Source organism: Eptatretus burgeri, chromosome 4 (genome assembly GCF_056783735.1).
Source record: "Eptatretus burgeri isolate ZD-2024b chromosome 4, Ebu_testis_v1, whole genome shotgun sequence".
In the NCBI taxonomy this organism is placed as follows: Eukaryota; Metazoa; Chordata; class Myxini; order Myxiniformes; family Myxinidae; genus Eptatretus; species Eptatretus burgeri.
Window position 1 is genome coordinate 19,364,448 of NC_140964.1, and position 20,304 is coordinate 19,384,751.

At 45.4% G+C, this 20,304-nt stretch overlaps 1 protein-coding gene across 8 annotated transcripts in view; it reads right to left on the minus strand.

The window, feature by feature from the left end:
- The window catches only part of DUS2 (dihydrouridine synthase 2), a 69,299-nt gene that overhangs the window by 45,042 nt on the left and 3,953 nt on the right, over positions 1-20,304 (minus strand). For 4 of the 8 annotated variants that reach the window (XM_085877103.1, XM_085877111.1, XM_085877108.1 and 1 more), the window contains 6 exons: positions 16,222-16,267; positions 16,044-16,135; positions 8,292-8,335; positions 6,545-6,605; positions 6,344-6,406; positions 1,408-1,473 (listed from right to left, as the gene is read on the minus strand). In XM_085877103.1, the coding sequence (XP_085733229.1) occupies positions 1,408-1,473; positions 6,344-6,406; positions 6,545-6,605; positions 8,292-8,335; positions 16,044-16,135; positions 16,222-16,267 (372 nt within the window). The remainder of the gene's footprint in view (positions 1-1,407; positions 1,474-6,343; positions 6,407-6,544; positions 6,606-8,291; positions 8,336-16,043; positions 16,136-16,221; positions 16,268-20,304) is intronic. The other 4 variants (XM_085877109.1, XM_085877104.1, XM_085877106.1 and 1 more) reach the window with 4 other exon arrangements.

A 20,304-nucleotide genomic window follows, 5' to 3' on the forward strand; every position in this document is an offset into this window, starting at 1 on the left:
GTTGTGGTCAAGTTTCATCTAAATAGTGTGTGTAGTTTCAGCGAAGACAGCAAATACCTATTTTATGGGCGGGGGGGGGGGGAAATCCCCCCACAGACCCCCTAAATGAGCACAGATGTTGATGCAGTCAATATATCTTCAGCAGGCATCAGATATGAAGCTTGTGGCCAAGTTTCATCAAAATTGTGTGTTTGGTTCAAGCGATGATTGCTGAAGTGTTTACGGACTGTGACTGACTCACCTATGGACACTGCTCTATCGCATAAGCTCACCAGACTAAAGTCCAAGTGAGCTAAAAATGACAGATTAATAATATAATTTAACTTGCAAGACAAAATTAATTTTGTGTACAAGTGTGGTAACATTTTTTATATTATAAAACATTTCAAGCTTGTACCAAGAACCAAAATAAACAAACAGTTACGTCACCATTGGTGAGACTTTCATCACATATAAAATGAAATCAGTATTAAACAAAATAGAAAGAAAATACAAGATTCATTGATAAAACAAGGCTAAACAGGATAGACGGACGGAGTGTACTCGACATTTAACTTTCAGGTCCGGGCTTGATTCCGGACCTGACAATAAACTGTCTCTTTAAAGGTGCCTGGGCAGGCAAGGTGGAGGACCAATGAGTGCCCGTTATTTGGAGGTGGGTGTTCAGCTGGCTGTCCTGTGAGCCAGCACGTGCTGGTGGAAGTTAAAGATGTCATGTACCATAAAAATGGTGGGCCAATGTGCACTGGTACCCTTGGGAAATAGGAAGCTCCTACTATAATCTGTACAGAGGGGGTGGGATGGGTGGACTGCAATGGATGCATATCTGCTTCCTCGATCATGATGCAGCCACACATGAATGAAGGCATGGTGTGTACAGGTTAATATGATGGTTCAGTGGTGTAATGGTGTGTACAAGTAAACCAGATTCAGTGGTGTGATGGTTAGAGCGTCCGCTCAGGGTCTGGAAGGTCGGTGGTTTTAACCCCAGCAAGTCATACCAAAGACTAGAAATAGTACGTGCTGCTGCTTCCTTGTTTGACCTTCAGCATTTAAAAAGTTAAGAGCATGGATAATCCCCATAGGTTGGCCTCCATGGGGAGGAGTAAATGACTTGCTGAGTGCAGTGAGAAAAGTGGAGCCATTGTTGTGACGTCGCTCATACCCAGAGTACCCTGGGAAGTGATGGCACTTCCCCTAAGCTCAGTGGCTGTCTTGTATGTTCATCTATTTGTTCATGTGGATGTCACAGCCCCACAGCAAGCCTTCAATCTTTAAAGAAAATTTTATTTTAAAGTGGTGACAGGTGTCTGAGTAAAAATTCAAGTTGCCATCTCAAAATTTTACGTGTTCAATCCTCTACGAAAAGAAAAATAGACAATACATGGTGAACAACAGAGCACCCACCGAAGGCAGAATGCGAATCTTGCAAGTAATCGGCTTAGAAACACCACTCACGAGCTTTGAGAGAATCTGCAACAAGAACAAAAAATATATATATATAAATTTAAAAAAAAAAAAGATTTTCTGAGTCGATAGAGCGCCACAGCCTGTAATACACAACTCTCGAAAATGAAAATGGCTACCAAGGTCTCAAAATGCTGTCCAACCTGAGGGCTGTCATCATCCTATAGAATTATTTGACTTATCAATGCATTATTATCCGTTCACCCATTTCCATTTGATGCCAACTTAAGGGCTGCTTTTCGATGTGAAGGAACAGGATGGATCATGCAAATATAAACAAGAAACAAGAAAATAATCAATGCAGAAATCAGAAAGAAAAAGAGCAGAGATTGTAAACCCTCGCCAGGACTTCTTTTGAGTGGTGTAGTTTTATAGGTTTCAAGGTATATCCAATGTGGCTGCCAAACCATGTGACCGATGACATCATATTGTTACGAATCTGGAAGCTTACGGCACACAACAGTCAGAGTCCCGATAGATCAGTTATATCGGTTAGTTTGGGTTTCTAGTTCGGATCCCGTCCCTAGTCTATATGGAAATTAAATGTTCGTGCGCCGCAGAGTGATTTTGATAGTTGGGATTTTTACATCAACAACAACACGCCTTTGCCTCGCTTCATTCAACCCGACACCATTGCGCCCGCAGTGGGCTGAGTTCAAGGCGGAACCTTGCGGTTGCTCTCGCCCAGTCGGGGTGATGCGAGTGAGGTTGCGGTCCTTTGACCAATGGGACTCCTCCACTGTGGGAGGGGCGGTCCGTGTGATGTCACCATGCCTCCGGACCAATCAACGGACTTAGCGCCGGTTTTGGCCAGTGACAGAGGTGACGAGCGCATTTGCACGCCAAAACCGTCCAGTGAGGGAGAGCGGGTCGCGAGGATGCGCGCCCGCCCCCCCCCCCGGAAAAGAAGGGAATATAGTTTTCGGCGCGATCGGACTGAGAGAAAGAGTGCTGAGACTGGACGGTGCGTGAGTGAGGTTGCGATCGGTCCAGCGCAGTTGTTGGACCAGAGTTGTGTTGAGGTCCAGCGGAGGTCCAGTCAAGGTCGCGTCGCCTGGTCACCTCGTCAGCCTCGTCACCTGGTCGTCTCGTCTGGCCTGCTGGCGTTCTGTCTGATCCACCTTCGCGCCGGCTGGCGTCCATCATTGCATTGCGTTGCGGGTTCGAGTCCCGCCGAACCAGATCATCGAAAACCGCATGAGGTGGGGAGGTGCGAGACAGGTTCTCCCCTTCGGCTCACCTTCCCTCCGAGCTGGGGGGCATCAATAAAGGCCAGCCGGCCAATTTGTTGTGTGTGTGTGTGTGTGTGTGTGTGTGTGTGTGTGTGTGTGTGTGTGTGTGTGTGTGTGTGTGTGTGTGTGTGTGTGTGTGTGTGTGTGTGCCCGTCTGTAAAGTAGAATTAAAATATAATAAATGACCGTTTTTACAGCCATTTTTCCCTGCTGTGCAGGGGTTGGCTTTTTCTTGAGGCAATGTTTTATGGCCGGATGCCCTTCCTGACGCCAACCCTGGTAGCCTCTTACGACACACAGGGATATGGTACACCTATTCTAACCGGGGCATACACTGGTACTCATTTCGCCAACCTTGGAAGGATGACAGGCTGAGTCAACCCCCTGGTGTTAATTCAGCAGCCAACAGGGCTTGAACTCAGGACCCTGGGATCCCAAGCCACCACCCGAACCACCAAGCAAACACCAGGCTTCTGTAAAGTAGAATTGCTAAGTGCGTTTTGTTGTATATTCTTTGCCTTGCTATAGTTGTGATAACTCTGCTTTGTGTGTTCCCTCCCCATTATAAATAAATACCCCTATTGTTGAATGTCCCAGCTAGTTCTGTCATTTCTTTCATTGCCTTAGCACGGTGCGTGTTGGGAAATTGGGAAGCGGCAAATTGTGCATTTGGACCGACGGACCTCGGTAACCATCCGCTCGGGTTACGCACAGTTCGAGCACGCGAACGGGTCGTTCCGCTCGAGCTCCGCCGAGGGTGAATTTCCCCGATAGTTTGGACGACGTGGGTATTTAGGCAAATTGAAATTGGCAATCGACCCTGTCCCACGCGGTCGACCTATTGGCGATCTTCGGGCCGATAAGGGACCCGTCGCCTCCAGAGTTGTCCGGGGTGACGACCTATAAATTCCGGGTGTTCGGTGGAACCGACTCTCCTGTTCCATCTAGCGGTTGTGCTCGCCACTGAAACTCGGCCCCACAACAATATGTGTGACCCTTTTATTCCTCATGGATTCCTCATGCGGTCATATGTGTAAAGTTTCACCTCGATCTTTTCAGACATTTCAGAGAAGATTTTTGAAGGTTTAAAAAAAAAACATAAAAATAGAAATAAAAAGTTACCCCCCCGTATGGGGGTGACGGTCATCTCTATAATACCACAAGTTCTCAATGTTCAGCTATGACCAAAGACGACTGCGCAGCTTTACTGTGCGGTTCTACTGTGCAGCTCGAACTGCGCAGTTTGGTTAAAGATGACTCGGCATTTTGGCGCACGTGCGCACGAAATTATATTTTGAAAATAAATGCCGACGTTTAAATTTCGGGTTTTGAAACTTTTGCACCTTCGGCGGAAAATGTATAAATATAAAAGGCTAAAAATGAGTTTTATATTTATATTTCATTTCTCCTTCCTTCCTTCCTTCTTTGCGAATCACATCGGCGTTTTTGGCCATCTTCCAGATCACGTGACTATCAAACGGGAAGGAAATTCAAAAATCTGTCCGGTTAGATACAAGATAATATTTTTTACTATCATAATCAATAAACAGTTGCCGAATATCTTGTAGAATGGCAGACAAGATAGGTTTTGAAAATGGCCATTTTTATAACTTACATGACCTCGTCCCTGACCTTGAACCTGGACAAAAGTTATATCGTTGTGCAACACCCATCGACCTCTACCCACATACTAAGTTTCATCAAGATCGGAAAGAAAAATTGTTGACGGACGTACGGACATTTGGTCCAGCTTTATTAGGTCATCTCTACCGAGATGGCCAAAAAATAAACAATATGGCTGCCGAATCACGTGACCAATGACATCAAAAACTTTTTGGAGACCATCTTATCCCTAAATGACCCTAAAAAAAATGTAATACTGATCGGACGTAGCGTTCTACATATGTAATCACGACGTCATAAAAATACCACATTCATTCCCCATGAGTACTGGCTATGTGCCATTTGTACACCCATGACTTGGGGAACACTTGTGCGAACACGTCATAACGAGGGCATCTATGACGTCATTAAAAAAAATCACACATTCCCCATGAAGAGTACTTGCTATGTGCCAAGTCTCAATTTTTCCCTTGGTGCGGTTTCAGAGATAGAGGTCCAAAGTTTTTCCGTTTTTCTAATGTGGCTGCCACACCACATGACTTATGACATCATAATTATCATTAAAACATTCCACATGAGTAGTCGCACCAAACCGGGCGTAGAGGCGTGCGCCTGTAATCCGGCGACTCGGAGGCTTGGGTTGGAGGATCACTTGAGGACGGGAGCTCTGTGCTGGGCCATGCTACAAGAGGGTGTCGGGCAGCCCGGAATCATGGCGAAACCCAATCCTTATCCCTGTGTCGTCAGAGGCGACCAGGGTTGCGTCAGGAAGGGCATCCGGCGTAAAACCTGTGCCAAATCACTATGCGGATCATAACGGATGATCCGCTGTGGTGACCCCTAACGGGAGCAGCCGAAAGACGAACAACAACATGAGTAGTCGCACCAATGGTGAAAGTTGTCTCAATCCGAGAAGCGGTTGCAGAGAAAAACACGAAAGTTCTGTGCGGACAAGCAGACAAACAAACAAAAAGACAGAATCCATATGCAATACCCTCTCCGAATCCTTCGGCGAGGGTAATAATATGCAAAATGGAATCCAACATAATTTTATTCATTCTTTCTTAAATTTCTTCTTCTTCTCTTCCCTTTATAAGGGGGTGAGGTGCAAGGGTACCAAGCTTCTGCGCTGCCAAGAGCATGATACTCCTGCACTTCCCCAACCTCAGCCAACTCTCTTCACTCCACAACCACCCCCACCTTATTTAATATCCCTCGTCGCACAATCTTCCCATCTCAACCATGGTCTAACTCTTTTCTTCCTCCCTTGCTCCCTCAATCTATCCTCTCTCTTTGCCATTCTCTCTTCTTCCATCCGCACCGAGTGTCCAGCCCACTTAAGCTGACTTTTTATCAATCTCCCCGTCAAGGTCATCTGCACACCAATGTCCTTCCTAACCTACTATCCACCCCTCTTCACTCCCGCAATCCTCCTCACCCAGTTTTTCTCACAGACTTGAAAACCTCCGTTGTTGTTAGTCATTGCCACCGTTTTGAAACCACAGAGGTAGGCTGGCATCACACAAGTAAACCCTTTCTTAAATTTAAAATGTTCAAGAAAATGTAAGCTTTTAAGCACATGATAATGGAATCCAATTTTGGATCAAGGATTTATCGTCGTGTCATTGTAGCTTTGGTTGTCTTTTCTAATTATAATCCATGGTTTATTCAGAAACAGAAGGTGTTATAGAATCAAACGGTTGTTTTTTAAAAGGTACATCATGCCAAGGACACTTCAAACAAAAACATTTGTGCTAACATTGATAATCTGGTGGACTGATGGACTAAATTTCAAGAAAAAAAGGAAAAAAGCAAACAAAAACGATTCTTGTATACATTATGATGTCCACCCTTTCAGAGTAAAAAATATGGGGGAGGGACGGGGAGGGAGGGGGCAGGGGGAGGGTGGTGTCATAACCTTGGATTGGAGGGTGACTTTCAGAGAACAGCAAATTTAGTATTGTGAGCTGCTCGGTGGACCGTGGTTGGTGGAGTTTAAAAATAAAAACATGGCTGCATACCTGCTTGATATTTTCTGGGTTTGAGAGAAGTGCTGCCCCCATACCGCCCTGCAACAACACGCTCTAATAAATAAAACAACGTGACAAAAAGACTCTGGTGACACAACGTGTTAACGTTCGGTGCAAGGTGAGCCACAACTAAGCACGGCAAAAGATGCATCGATTATATGCTGCATTAACAATCCAAACACAACAACCAACCTTGGTCGAATATTCCTTCGGGCATCCCATGTTGACATCAAACGCAGCAACATCATTTTCACTGCAGGAGAAAGAAACTTCTTTAACAACAAAGATCAAAAATAAAATAAAATAAATTACGACGACGACGTTATTTTCGAAAGACTTCTGCAGTCTCCATTTATTGTTCCAATCACATTTCTATTTCGATTCTTTTCCTGAAAAGAAACATGTGGAACTTTGTTTTTTTGTACTCCCAAAAGTTTTGGAGCAAACCAAACATTTTAGCAGCAATTTTATCAACCACCACGGGGGGGGGGGGCACATCCTGATGCGAATGTCATCATGACGTTATTCAGGATTTTCTGAATCCTCACAAATGAGATCGAGAATGTTTTTTTTTCTCCCAGTGGGTAATAGTGGAATTAAAGTTGTGGAGACCGCTCCTTCACTCATACACTTTTAATTTTTTTCGCATACATTTTTTTTTTCTTCTCGATACATGGTCAAGGCTCGTATAAGAGCTAAGATACCGGGCATATAACGAGGGGAGCTGAAGACAAGTGGGGCAGGAGAGGGAAGCACAAAACAGTGGGGAAGAGAGACATTAGGAGATCTGTGGAAGGGAGAGGGATGGTGCGGGGAACACGGGGTATACAAGATGGACACGACAGGGACTTTCAGGAAGGAAAGCAGGGAATTGAAGGAGGTGGGTTTGGGGTGGATTTATGGCGATAGAAAAGATCGTGGTTTATCATGGGGGATGATATGAGATGATGGTAAACAGCTGTTTTGCAGGCAGGGAGGGAAGAGTGGGATTGAAGAGTGCGGGAGTTTGTTCCAGAGGCAGAAAAAAAAAAGAGGAATGAAAGAGTGAAGGTGAGCAGTGATTCTTGATTTTGGCAATTCTACCAGAAGGGGGGTGCTGGTGGACCTTGAGTGCCCTGCAGAAATCGGGGGGGACAGAGTACAGACAGAACAGGGGGGGTGGGGTGCAAGGCCAGAGAGGAGATTGTAGAAGACAGAAAGACCACCGACCTGCCTGTGGTGAGAGAATGGGAGATCGAAAGACTGAGATTCATCGCATGAGGTACCAATGATCCTAAAAGCCTTGCTTTCCACTGCATGGAGCCGAGCTAATTGTGATGCAGGAGCACCACCCAAGAGGGGAGAGCAGCACTCCATCAGACTGCAGATGAAAGCTTTGTATGTGGTGAGGAGCTCAGGTGTACCAAAGAAGCACTTTGCATGCTGGAGGATGGCTTTGGAGGCCAGCTTGGAAATGTGACTTTCCCAGGAAAGATCATGTCAGAGAATGAGGCCCAAAAGCTTGAATGAAAGGGCTTCTTCAAGAGGATTACAGAGAGAGTAGATTTTTTTGGGGGGGGGGGAGGGGTTCCATCCGGTCCTTTCAGAGAGACAGAGTTAGAGATTTATCAGGATTGAAAGAAATGTTCGAGGTGCTTGACAGACTTGTGATTTTATCTCGGTCTGCAGAGTGAAGAGGTTGCTGCCTGCCAATGTGAGGGATGACAGATGGTACGGCAGAGTGTGGAGTCATCAGCAAAGAGATAAAGAGGATTTTCCAGAGTGGGAGAGATCATTTATGAAAACGAGAAAAAGAACAGGGCCCAGCGTTTTGGAAAAAAAAAAAATCCAGGAAAATATAAAGTTAAATGATCAATTCTGTAATCCATAATGAAAATGTTTTGTGCTTCAAAATACTGTATCAGGAATGAACTTTCACTGGAGAAGAGGATACACTTACAGGAGGCGTGCCACAAGCAGTGCACGATCTGGGTCAGCTGTGCCCTGCACACAACACACAGACATGCGACATTATTGGAAAAATGTAGCCAGGACCAAAATGACTTAAAAAGCCAAAGGAACGCCACTAAAATGATAAGGCATTGTCTACAATAAAGGCCTCGTCCATGAAAAAGGTCATTGAAAAGGTTATTTTGCTTCCAAATCTTGCATTCCCCCAACCCCTCATTCTCAGTACCATCCTTCCCTGTTGTACCCAAATGCTCCTGGATTCTGTCTTTTGCACCTGAGATGTCGAGAAGGTTCTTTCAACCCTCGACTCTGACTCTGCAACTGGACCATACAACATCAGTTCACACGTCCTAAAAACCTGCTCTGCAGCTCTTGCACATCCTCTCTCTGCTCATTTCACCCTGCCATTTGCGCTCGGTCATCTTCCATCTGCTTGGAAATCCACCAACATCACTGCACCACATAAAAAAGTTGCAAAAACTGATTCCGTTAACTGCAGAGCTATGAGCTTACTTTCAATCATCAGCAAGGTCATGGAATCGATTAATTATCGCAGTTTGTATGAAATCCTTCCTCTTCTCCAAAAACCTAATCTCAAATCACCAATTTGGTTTCAGATGAGCTCACTCCATCTTTGACATGCTGCTTTTACCCAACCACTCAACAATGGATGGAGGCCCTCAATGTCAGACATGAGATCAGGGATGTCTCTTTGGACATATCAGGTGCTTTTGATAGTCTAGCATTCTGTCTTGCTATCCAAACTCTCTGCCTATGACATCCAAGGCCAACTCCACTTTTGGATTACCGACTTTCTCCACTCTTGTTACCAACGTGTCGCTCTCAATGGAAACCTTTAATCTCTTCTCCCTGCAAGACTGGAGGTGTGGCCGAACACAGTGTTCTGGGCCCAGTCCAATTCGTGATCTTCATTCATGATCTCTGGAAAATCCTCGATCTATTGCTGATGACTCCACACTCTGCCATGACATCCCTCGTCCTTCGGAAAGACAGGCTGTAGCCTCTTCCCTCTCTTCAGACCTTGATAAAAATCACAAAAGGACCGTCTGACAACCCCTCCCCCCCCTTAATCTACCCTCTTAACAATCCTCTTGAGGAAGTTCAGCCACTCAAACTCCTGGGTCTCATTCTCATCCATGATTGCTCTTGGGGAAACCACATTTCAAAGTTGGCCTCCAAAGCCAGCCGTCGGCTGGGCATTCTCCGTCGTACAAAATCCTTCCTTGGCACAGCTGAACTCCTTTCCCACTCCAAGACCTTCATCCGCAGCTTGATGGAGTACTGCTCAACTCCTTTGGGCTGGCTCCAGTGGAAACCAAGGCTCTTAAGATTATTGGAATCTCCACGATGAAGCCGAGTCGATGGGCCTATCACCTCGCCATCACAAACAGGCCAGTGATCTCTGTCTTCTACCACCTCCTTTTTGGTCTTGCACCCTCTTCTCTTTCTGTGCTTCCTCCTCCCTCCCTTCACCCCCCCCCCAGGCTCACACGAGCCACCATCATCCCCCTTCTGGTGAAACTACCAAAATCCAGAATCACTGCTCATCTCCCATCATTTGCGACCCTTTTTCCCCACCTGTGGAATAATCTTCCACATCCTCTTCAAGACACCTGTTCACGACCATTTCAGATAATTCCCAATCCAAAACCATGATGTTTTTTTTTCTACCGTCATCAATGCCACCCAAATCCCTCCTCCTTCCAATACTCCAGTTTTCCCTCCTTGGAGTTTTCTTCTGTATCCATCTTGTCCACCCCATGCATGCACCTTTTGCATCCTGTTTTTGTCTGTTACGTCATGATCCGTTCAATGTGCTCGCTCTTCCACAAAACTAGACGATGTGAACAACAGCAACAACAAAAAAAGTACTATTGATTGGAATTCTTGAGTGTCACACATCCTTAAAATTCGATCATCAATCAATCTCTAACTGGTCGGTAAAGTCCAAACTAGAGTTAATTTTAATGTTACAGTACTGACACAGTGGTCTGGAACGCTCCAACGCAACAAAGCAAACGACGCTTTTCTTTTCTTTCTCTCTCATGACTGTGCCGACAATCAGGCTAAAGTCCCTCCTTCTCGATCAACTCGCAATTACGAGGTCGTTCTACAACCAGAAGCCGCTAGAAATTGCTCATTCTCCCGAGATAGTTCACGATCTGGAAGTAACCTGAAATTTCCCGATCTCTCGGGTTCTTTCTTCACAGCTTCAAGTCCAACTGCAGTACATAATTATAACTTGACACCTTTTACTCCACTCAATTTTTAGAATAAAGATCTCATCTCAAGAAACACGGCAAAGTACTCACGTATAATACACCGTTCGTTCCATATCGAATCATAAGCATATGTGCATTAACCATATACCAATACACCGCCCAAGCGTCATTCGTATCAAACCTTTCAAAGTCCTGGTGCTTGTGCTCGTAATAAAATGTAAATGTATGCCTATTAAGTGCCACTATTTGAGTTAATCTAACTGTTTATTGTTTCTTGCATCATCAGGAAATTTGCGACATCATCGAACTGGAACGGCACTTGTTAGAACGCATACCTTCGCCAGGCTGTGCAGTTTACGTTGTGCATCCCACTGATGGGTCAGATCTGCATCCGGAATTGAATCAAAATCTAATAGACTTGTTCTTATCACCAAACCAGCTCATCCAACTAGTTAGGTCACAACTCATTCACAACTTTTTGAAATATCATGAAATATCACGTAGTTTTTGGCCCCATCTCTCAACGGTGAAGAATCACTGAAAAAAAAATTGTCGCCTCCGGATCCAGATCCAAAACTTCACCAAATTTTACTAATTTCGGCCTTGTCACACACAAAACCTCATGCGAATCAGTCCACAACTTTTTGAGACATCCTCTTCATAGACATTGGTGGTGGAGGTAATAATGGATTGCTCCTCAACGAGCTCCACATCTTCCACAAGTCTTGACAAGAGAAACACGACCGGTAAAAGTTTTAGAACACCCCCATCCAACAGCAAGATAATGACCCAAAACATACCTCCAGGCTATGTCAGAACTACCTTCGAAGAAAAGAACAAGACGGTAGGCTCCAAATCATGGAATGGCCAGCACAGTCTCCAGATTTAACCCCATCGAGCTGGTTTGGGATGAACTGGACAGAAGGGTGAAAGCAAAGCAACCTACAAGTGCAACACATTTGTGGGAACTTCTGAAACAATGTTGGGAAGAACTTCCCAAACAATATTTTATTTCCATTGTTGAAAAATGCCATGAGCGTGTTCGGCTGTTATATCTGCAAAAGGTGGCTACTTTGACGAGTCAAAAATTTAGATTAAATTTTGTTCAACAAAACGATTCCATGATTTCATTTTTATCTGCAATTGTTTGTTTGTTCAATGGTTTAATTTCAGAGTACATTGCAACATTAAACTGCATAAATTTCAGTAACAACTGGAAAAATTGGAGTGTTCGAAAACTTTTGACCGGGAGTGCACATATTCAGTCATGGCCAAAAATATTGGCACCCTTGCACTTTTGTCAAATAACTCATAATTTTATATTAAAATAAGTTGAAATTTACAAAGGTATTTGGTCTCCACAATTCTTTATCTCACTGTTAATATTACAGAACCTTTGTTTTTAATTCAGATCTGAATTTATCCTTTTAAATCAGACAATAAAAAGAAATGGCATTGACAAAATTATTGACACCCTCAACTTGATATTTGGTATCACAGCCTTTGGACAAAATAACTGCAGTTAAGCACTTCCTCGAGCCATGAATGAGCTTCCGACACCTCTCACCTGGTAGTTTGGCCCACTAATCTTGTGCAAACTGCTCCAGTTGTCCCAGATTTGAAGGGTGCCTTCTCCAAACTTCTGTTTTCAGATCTCCCCACAGGTGTTCAATGAGATTTAGATCCAACTCATTGCTGTCCACTTCAGAACAGTCCAGTGTTTTGTCTTGGACCATTCCTGGGTGCTTTTTGAAGTGTGTTTGGGGTCATTGTCCTGCTGCAAGACCCATGACCTTCGATGGAGACACAGCTTTTTGAAACTGGGATGAACATTGTGCTCCAAAATTCCTTGGTAATCTCCTGATTTCATGATGCCATGCACACATTCAAGGCACTTCGTGACAGAGGCAGTGTAGCATCCCCAAAACATCACTGAACCTCCTCCATGTTTGACTATAGGGAAGGTGTTCTTTTCTTGGAAGGCTTCATTTTGTTTTCTGTTTACAGAGATGATGTGCTTTCCGAAAAAGCTCTAATTTGGTCTCATCTGTCCACAGGACATTCTCCCAGAAGGATTTTGGCTTGTTCAGGTGTGTTTTAGCAAACTCCAGTCAGGCTTTCCTGTCTTTGTCTCTGTCTCTCACAGCAGTGGAGTCCTCCTACCAGAGAACCCCCTTTCATCGAGTTGGTGATGGATGGCGTGAGTTGAAACTCAGACAATGTGTCTTAAGGTCAGCTTGAATCTGTTTGGCGGGTTGATCGAGGTGCTTTCTCCACCATCCAAACAATCCTTTGCTGCAATCTTCGATCAAGTTTTCTCTTGCGGCCACGTCCAAGGAGGTTGGGTACAGTGCCACGGGCCTTAAACTTCCCGATAACATTGCGTACGGTGGACACAGGAACACCAAGGTCTCTGGAGATGGACTTGTTTCCTTGAGATTGTCCAAGCTTGACCACGATCTTGTGTCTGACTTCCTCAGACAATTCTCTGATTTTTTCTTTCTTTCTTTTCTCCATGCTCATTGTGGGTGCACACAGACACAAAACAGCAGAATGGCTCCTTTTCTCTCTTCAAACCGGTTGAATGAGTGGTTTTTATATTGCAGGCACCTGTAACTCACTGCAGGTGAGTTCATTTCCAAAGTGAAGGAGAATCACCTGCTTGAAATCAAATTATTTCTAACAACTTCTGAAAGGTGGTGATAATATTGTCCAAGCCATTTTAGGATTTCTGTGTGAAAAAAGCGAAGATTTAGTAATTTTTTTCAGCTTTTTTTGTTTTGTTCCACTGCAAACCAAATAAAAACATATGTGGACACCAAAAGATTATTTTTTAATTTCAACAATTTTCTGGAAGAAATGGTGCATTGTTTGAAAAAAGTGCAAGGGTGCTCATATTTTGGCCATGACTATGTTCATATAATATCTCCATGCAAATGAGGTATCAGTTCCAAAGAAATCCAGGAATATATATATATATATATATATATATATATATATATATATATATATATATATATATATATATATATATATATATATATATATATATATATATATATATATATTGTTACGGTTGTGGAAATTCGCATTACACCATAAAGGGCCCCCAGGTGAGATATTTCTGTAAGTACATGTGTAGTTAGCCCAAACTCGTTGTATAGAGGGAATTTATGCGATTCATCCGGGCTGAGACACTGAGTGAGCCATTTTTTCTTTTCCTATTGTTATTTTGGTGCACAAAACAACAACGAACATCGCCACAACCAACATCTCCACGATCACTCCACTCACGCCACGACGCCACCTTTCAAAACTGCGCTACCACCATCTTCACCACTCGCCGTTCATGATCTGCGCGGGATGGTTGGAGGAGCGGAGTGGCAGCAACCAGTGCGTGAAGGGGCATCTCCCGCAAAGATCTCCCGCCCAAAACGCCCGCACAAACATCTCCCGCCCAAAACGCCCGCGCAAACATCTCCCGCTTGAATCTCGTTCCCCTCTCCACCGTAGAGAGGAGAGGGAGGGGGGTGGCGTGTCCTCTCCCGATTGGCGGGTGCGTGATGTGACACGTCCGAACGGGGCGGGGCGCGGGGCGGAGAGAGGGGGGAAGGACCTCCCTAAAAAAGGCGTGGACAGAGAGAGTTCGAGGGGATCGTTCGAAACTGGAAGGCAGCTCGGAACTGAGAGGATCGTTCGAAACTGGAGAGCAGCTCGGAACTGAGAGTTCCAGAGAATAGCTCGAAACCGGGAATCGTTTTGTACTGGTCTCGTGTGTGCATCGCCTGTTCGGGTTCTTCTTCTTCTCTTTTGGTTCGGTTGTGCAGGGGGCTTCTCGAGCCTGTCGGTGCCATCCCTGGACGGAGTGCCTGCCATTCCCCACCCCATCCGCACCGAGATAGCGGGCGAAACGCGATCGAGTTCCCCCCCAAAAACCCCGTCCGAGCTGTCGAGGCACAGCGGCGCGGACACTTTGCGGCTTGCCCGCCAACGAGTCACGAGGACGCGGGTAAGACCTCCCCGGTCTTGCGGACCTGGCCGCTCCTCCAGGTCACGCGCACATTTAGCCTACGGGCCTGTCTGCCTCCTTGTCTGTGAGGGTGGCTTCTTTCTTTTGCTTTTGTGTAAATGTGTGTTGGCGCCGTTTGTGAAGTAAAACTGTGTAAGTGTTGTCGTGTGTACGCGTTAGTCGGTTGTATATCTTTTGCTTATTATGTGCATTGTGATTATTGTGACTGCAAATACGTGCCTTCCGTGCTGGTCTGTGTGAACTTGTTCCCCGTTTCACTGCGTCCTTTCCTTTGGTTGACTCTCCATCCTGCTTCACGTAAGGGGTTCGTAGTGGGTGCAACATCCCGGTAATTAATCGGAACCGTCAAGGCCGACGATAACACCGCTCGGTTATCACTGTAGCACGGAACGGACCGCTTAAGCGGTTCGTGTCCGGAGTCGACCTGTGGCGTGGTACGATCGCCGGGTCGACCATTCGCGCAGGTACTTAGGTAGATCGAATTTTGCGAGCAACCCTATCCTGCGCGGGTGGGCAATTGGCATGATCGTGGTGAGGTTAAACCCCCACCCGTGACTCGCTCCCGGCGTTGCTCCGAGAGGGTCACGACTGAATTGTCCGTCCGGTGGGCGACGTGCCGCGATTCGAGTTACATGGCCGTTCGCACGCTGGCGGGCGCGAATTCGCAACAATATATATGTTTGCCATGTATGACAAACATCAACAGATGGTGTCAGCAGCTATAGACGGACACAAAACAAACAAATCCCCACCGAAAGCAAAGTTGAAAGAAGAGAAAACATTCCACTAGGAATGACCCAATTAATTTTGAGTTGATTCTCCCCCACCCCCGTTTTGACCACTGTCACCCAAAAATCCTCATCCCGAGCGCAGGAGCTGGGATCAAATCCAAAAAAAAAGTGTTACATATTTCATGCATCTCCTCATGTTGATTGCATATTCAAAGTTTCATTTAAAAATGTTTTTGAAAAGGGGTTGCAATTGCATCTTTTTGGTGTTGGAATTTTTGACCCCACCCGACTGTCACAACTTCTTGACAAGTGGTGATCATAACCACTAAGTTTGGTGAATTTATGCACAACTATTTAGGAGATAGTGTGATGGAAGGACAAGCAGAGACAAAGCCAATTACAATATCCCACTCCCCCAACCCATCCCCAACGTTTTATTTATTTATTTTTTCAAAAAAGTGAGGTGGTGATAATCCTCCCCAAGCTCAGAGTTAACAGCAGCCAAACAGGTGGCCGACAAAAGAGTGCATTTGAGTCCCTTGAAGATGACCCCAGGTCAGGCCAGCTCACAGATATAACTGATCCACAAACTGTTGTCCAGGTTGAGGCCTTCGTCATGGAGGATATTACCACGATAAGTTCTTCAAAATATCCACACTATTCCAGAATTTAAAGAAATAAGAACCCCCCCCCCCCCCACTCCCGATGCAAGAGTGATGTCTGCACGCTTCACGTACCATTTGAAAAACGATTCGGTCGTGCTCACGGCTGCACGTTTGAAACACAGCCTTCCCATCAGGTGCGACAAAGTCCACTGTGCCCAAAAGATCTGCAAGAGAAAAATAGTTAGACAACTGTCGGCAAAATAAATTATTAAATTGAAAAGAGAGAAAGCAAATAGCATGAGCGACTGACCATTTACAACCCTCTTGCACTGCAACATCTTTAGATCTACAAGTTCCTGGACAAAAAAAAGGAGAGAAGAAGAAGATACGTTTATGTTGCTCGAGACATAAACAACATCGGAACACAAATTAAACATCAATGCTGACTCTTTCACACCTCGATGAAGTAAAGTCATAAAATATGCTTTACTTCAGAGGTCAAGAAACGAGTTGCAAGACCGTGCAAACATCTTGAGCAAAGCTCCTGAAGATCTTATTCATTCTGGCACAACATGGATGTACAGATGAAGCATCTAAACCTTGGTTGCAAAATTGAACAAAGATGGGAGATACGAGGATGGGATACTCAGAATGGATAAGGGTCAGTTAACAAGGATGAGAACGTGGAGTTGAGGTGGTTCCTCTCTCTTTCACAGTAATGGAGGCCTCAATCAACTTGTCCACAGGCCAAAATCAGAAAAGATGACTTTTGCTTCACCCCATCCACACTTAAAGTGCATCGATAGTACTGTATAACGATAGTAATTTCAAAGTATCCGTTTCATTCAGTGTGTTCTCATCCGTGCGGATAAATATATGTTGCATATGTATTAGATAGATGGTCTTTTACATGCAATCCCCAGATCTAACCTTTTCTTTTCCCAATCTTTCTGGCTTCCACAATGCAAGACACTATCACCTCTTTCCTTAAATTCTGGGGAGTCCCAATTGAAGCCTTTTTGTACCCGATGAGTCACCTCCAACTGCACACTGCACACAGGGTAGGTCACCTAAAACTGGGTAAAAACGGCCGATTGCCACCAAACCGTGACGGAGGAGAAATCATGATCAAGAAGGCCTCACGCCCACTCAAAGCTTGATCAATCGGCGGAAGAGGCCAATGGGACCCACCGTGCAGGACCATTCACGAGAGGTGAAATGTCATCTCGCACTCTGGGGTATCCTCCAATGAGGTCGGGAGGCCGTGCTGAGAACGGGGACAGGTGGCCATGGCCATGAAAGGAAAGACGCACGAGCAGAGTATCTGATTGTGTGATTTGGCCTCAAGACACTTCTTCATATACTGTTGTGGGCCGGGGTTCGGCGGCGATAAATGACCACTAGGTGGAGCAGTGGAGTCGTCTCCCACCGAACACCCATAATTTCGGTCGTGATTCTCGGACAACTCCGCGAGTTCATAGGTCCCTTAGCGGACCGTGGTCGCCAATATTTTGACGGCGTGGGGTAGGGTTAATTGCCTAATTTTAATATACCGAAATACCCACGTCGTCCAACTACCGGGGAAACCACACCCTCGGCCGACTTTGTCCGAATCGAGTCGCTATCACCAGATATCACCAGGGAAGGAGAGCTGAGGGCAGGGGCCTTGCCAGGTACCTGTCCTGCCTCATGCGGTCACACCTACCCGAACCACTGGTGGGACTCGAACCCACAACCCAAAGTCCATGGCCCATGAACGAGACCGCTCAACCACGACCACCACTGTCTCAGACCGCTCCAACCACCACACACGACCGTCTGCCACGACGAGAGACTGCTCAGAATCGCCACGATCCTCCTATCTGCCGTCCTCTCGTCTCTCACAACCACTCTGCCGTCGCCATGATCACCCGGTCTCCCCCAAAACTCCTCCTCACAACCATTCTACTTCTCTTTTGGTGGGAGGGGCCTCTTCTCCTCGCCACTCGCCTTCTGATTGGCCGGGGGGTTGGCGGACGACTCGTGGCCGCCGTTGATTGGACGAGCTCACGGTGGGCGGAGGGAACCTCACCCTTGTACGTGACACAATGCACGTGGGCGATGGCGTTGTTGTTGTCGTTGGTGATGTAGAGGATGCAGTTGTTGTAGATGTAGTTGTTGAAGATGTAAAAAAAACTAACTGGAAAATAACTCGTTGCGCCACACGAAATTCCCATGCTGATCGCCACAATCACTTCTCTGCCGAACCCTGGTCCAGACAACTACTCTACTCTTCTGAGGTGGGAGGGGTCTCTTCTCCTCGCCACTCGCCTCCTGATTGGACGTTCGGTTGTTTGGCGACTTGTGGCGGCTCTTCATTGGTCGGGCCGAACACTCCATCTGGCTAAGGCGGAGCTAGCCCTGAGGTGACGAAACCTCCACTCACGTGCGTGGTCCCGAACACGTGCGTAATAGCGACCGGGTCGAGCGCGGGGCAGTGGCATTGTTGTTGTTGTAGTTGTGGTAGTTGTTGTTGATGAGTATGTAATAAACCTGACTATAAAACAAGAGGGGGATCACTCGGTAGAGTGCAAAACCTCCGCCTCCAATACTGCTGGGTCACTTAAGTGAACCTGATATCCTATTCATTGGAGGTCAAAACGGATCAGACTCGACTGAACCACGATTGAATAAACTAAACTAGATGGACGCGCATGTAGAAATGCCAAAAAAAAAAAAAAAAAAAAAAAAAAAAAAAAAAAAATCGAAATTTTTTTGAAAAAAAAGTTGCAAAATTTGTTTGTTTTTTTTCTCTAACAATTTTTTTTGGGGGTTGGAAATCACTTACAACATGTATAAATGCAAAAAAAAAATTCAAATATTTTTCAAATAACATCGAAATTTTTTCGAAAAAAGTTGCAAAATTGTGATTTTTTTCTCTAACAAATTATTTTTTTTTGGTTGGAAATCACTTAAAAACGTAGAAATGCAAAAACAAAAATTCAAACATTTTTAAAAATTTTTTAAATTTTAAACATATTTAAATAATATGGCCATAGCGGCCATATTAGACTTTGGACCAAGTCCAAGATCTAATGGCATGATCCTTGGACCATACCTGATCCCCGTACCAAGTTTCGTTGAAATCCGTCCAGGAGTTTTTCCATATTACTGTTCACAAACAAACAAGCAAACAGACAGGGGTGAAAAGCAGTAACCTCCGCCCATCTTCGATGGCGGAGGTTAATAATTCGTAGCTCACACATGTAATTCCCATCAGACAGAAGGAAGGATTCTAACTATTAACACGTACTTATTGAAATAACTGAACTACGGGGACTCTGGCTGCTTGTGTGCACAAGGCTTCCAAATCCGTAACAATACTTCGTCTCTACACAGTATGGCCTTCTCTCAGAATAAGCCACAACCGTGTGTCGTCTCTTGTCCTTTGACACTTCTTCATTTGAGACCCGCTGTGCTTGGATGCAAACTGCACGGGACCGGCGCTGTGCACCGGAGGGGTGAGCGGAAGACAGAGACCTTGCACGCCCCACGGGCTGCGTCCATAACCAGGACGTTGCGCCAGATCCTCAAAAATGTCACAAGGTTCGGTGGAGTTCAAGCCACACACCTCAACTCTTTCACTCTTCTCTTCTCTCTCTGATGAATGTGGGCCCTTGTGTAAAGTGCAAAGTTGACTGATTCTCCGACATCCGAAGGTTCGACGATATGGGAAGGGCAATGGGAATGTGTCTTGACTTGTGAATATTTCATATAGAAATCATATATATATATATATATCCTTTACTTTCAATAGGTGTATAAAACGTACTTGCCTCCTGACTCTGCCTGCTCATTGTGACTGTCATATGGCAGGTGAGTGATCGGTTGATCCAAAGATTGGACTCTTGATAAGATCGCGGCCACGTGACTTTGTTCTGCTCGGCCAATTAATAACATCCGTCACGTGACTGCCAGCATGATACTCGTTTGGCCAAGGGACCTCACCTGTTACGGTAACACGGCTCGAGACATGGGAGCCAAGCCAGCAAGAGCTTAATTGGGCTCCCGTGGTTGCTCAGCGACTCACCGTACCAGTCTGAAGAAGTTGTCCTGACACGTCGACCACTCCAGTATTGTCATATGGAGGGCAATTGCCTGATAACCACAACTGCAATTAAAGCGATTACCGACAATGCTGGACACAAGCTCCAAGGATAGACGAACTGTGGCTGTTTATCCTCGAACCCAAATTGTAACATTGATCTGTACTCCGGCATGATGCAAAAGCACACAAGTTATGAACAGGAATTAATATTCAGACCTCCAGGGACATCAGCTGAACCCAAACATAAATGCGGAAAAATGGCGGTAACACGAGGATCACAGTCAGTCAGTAAATAAGTAAGTAAAA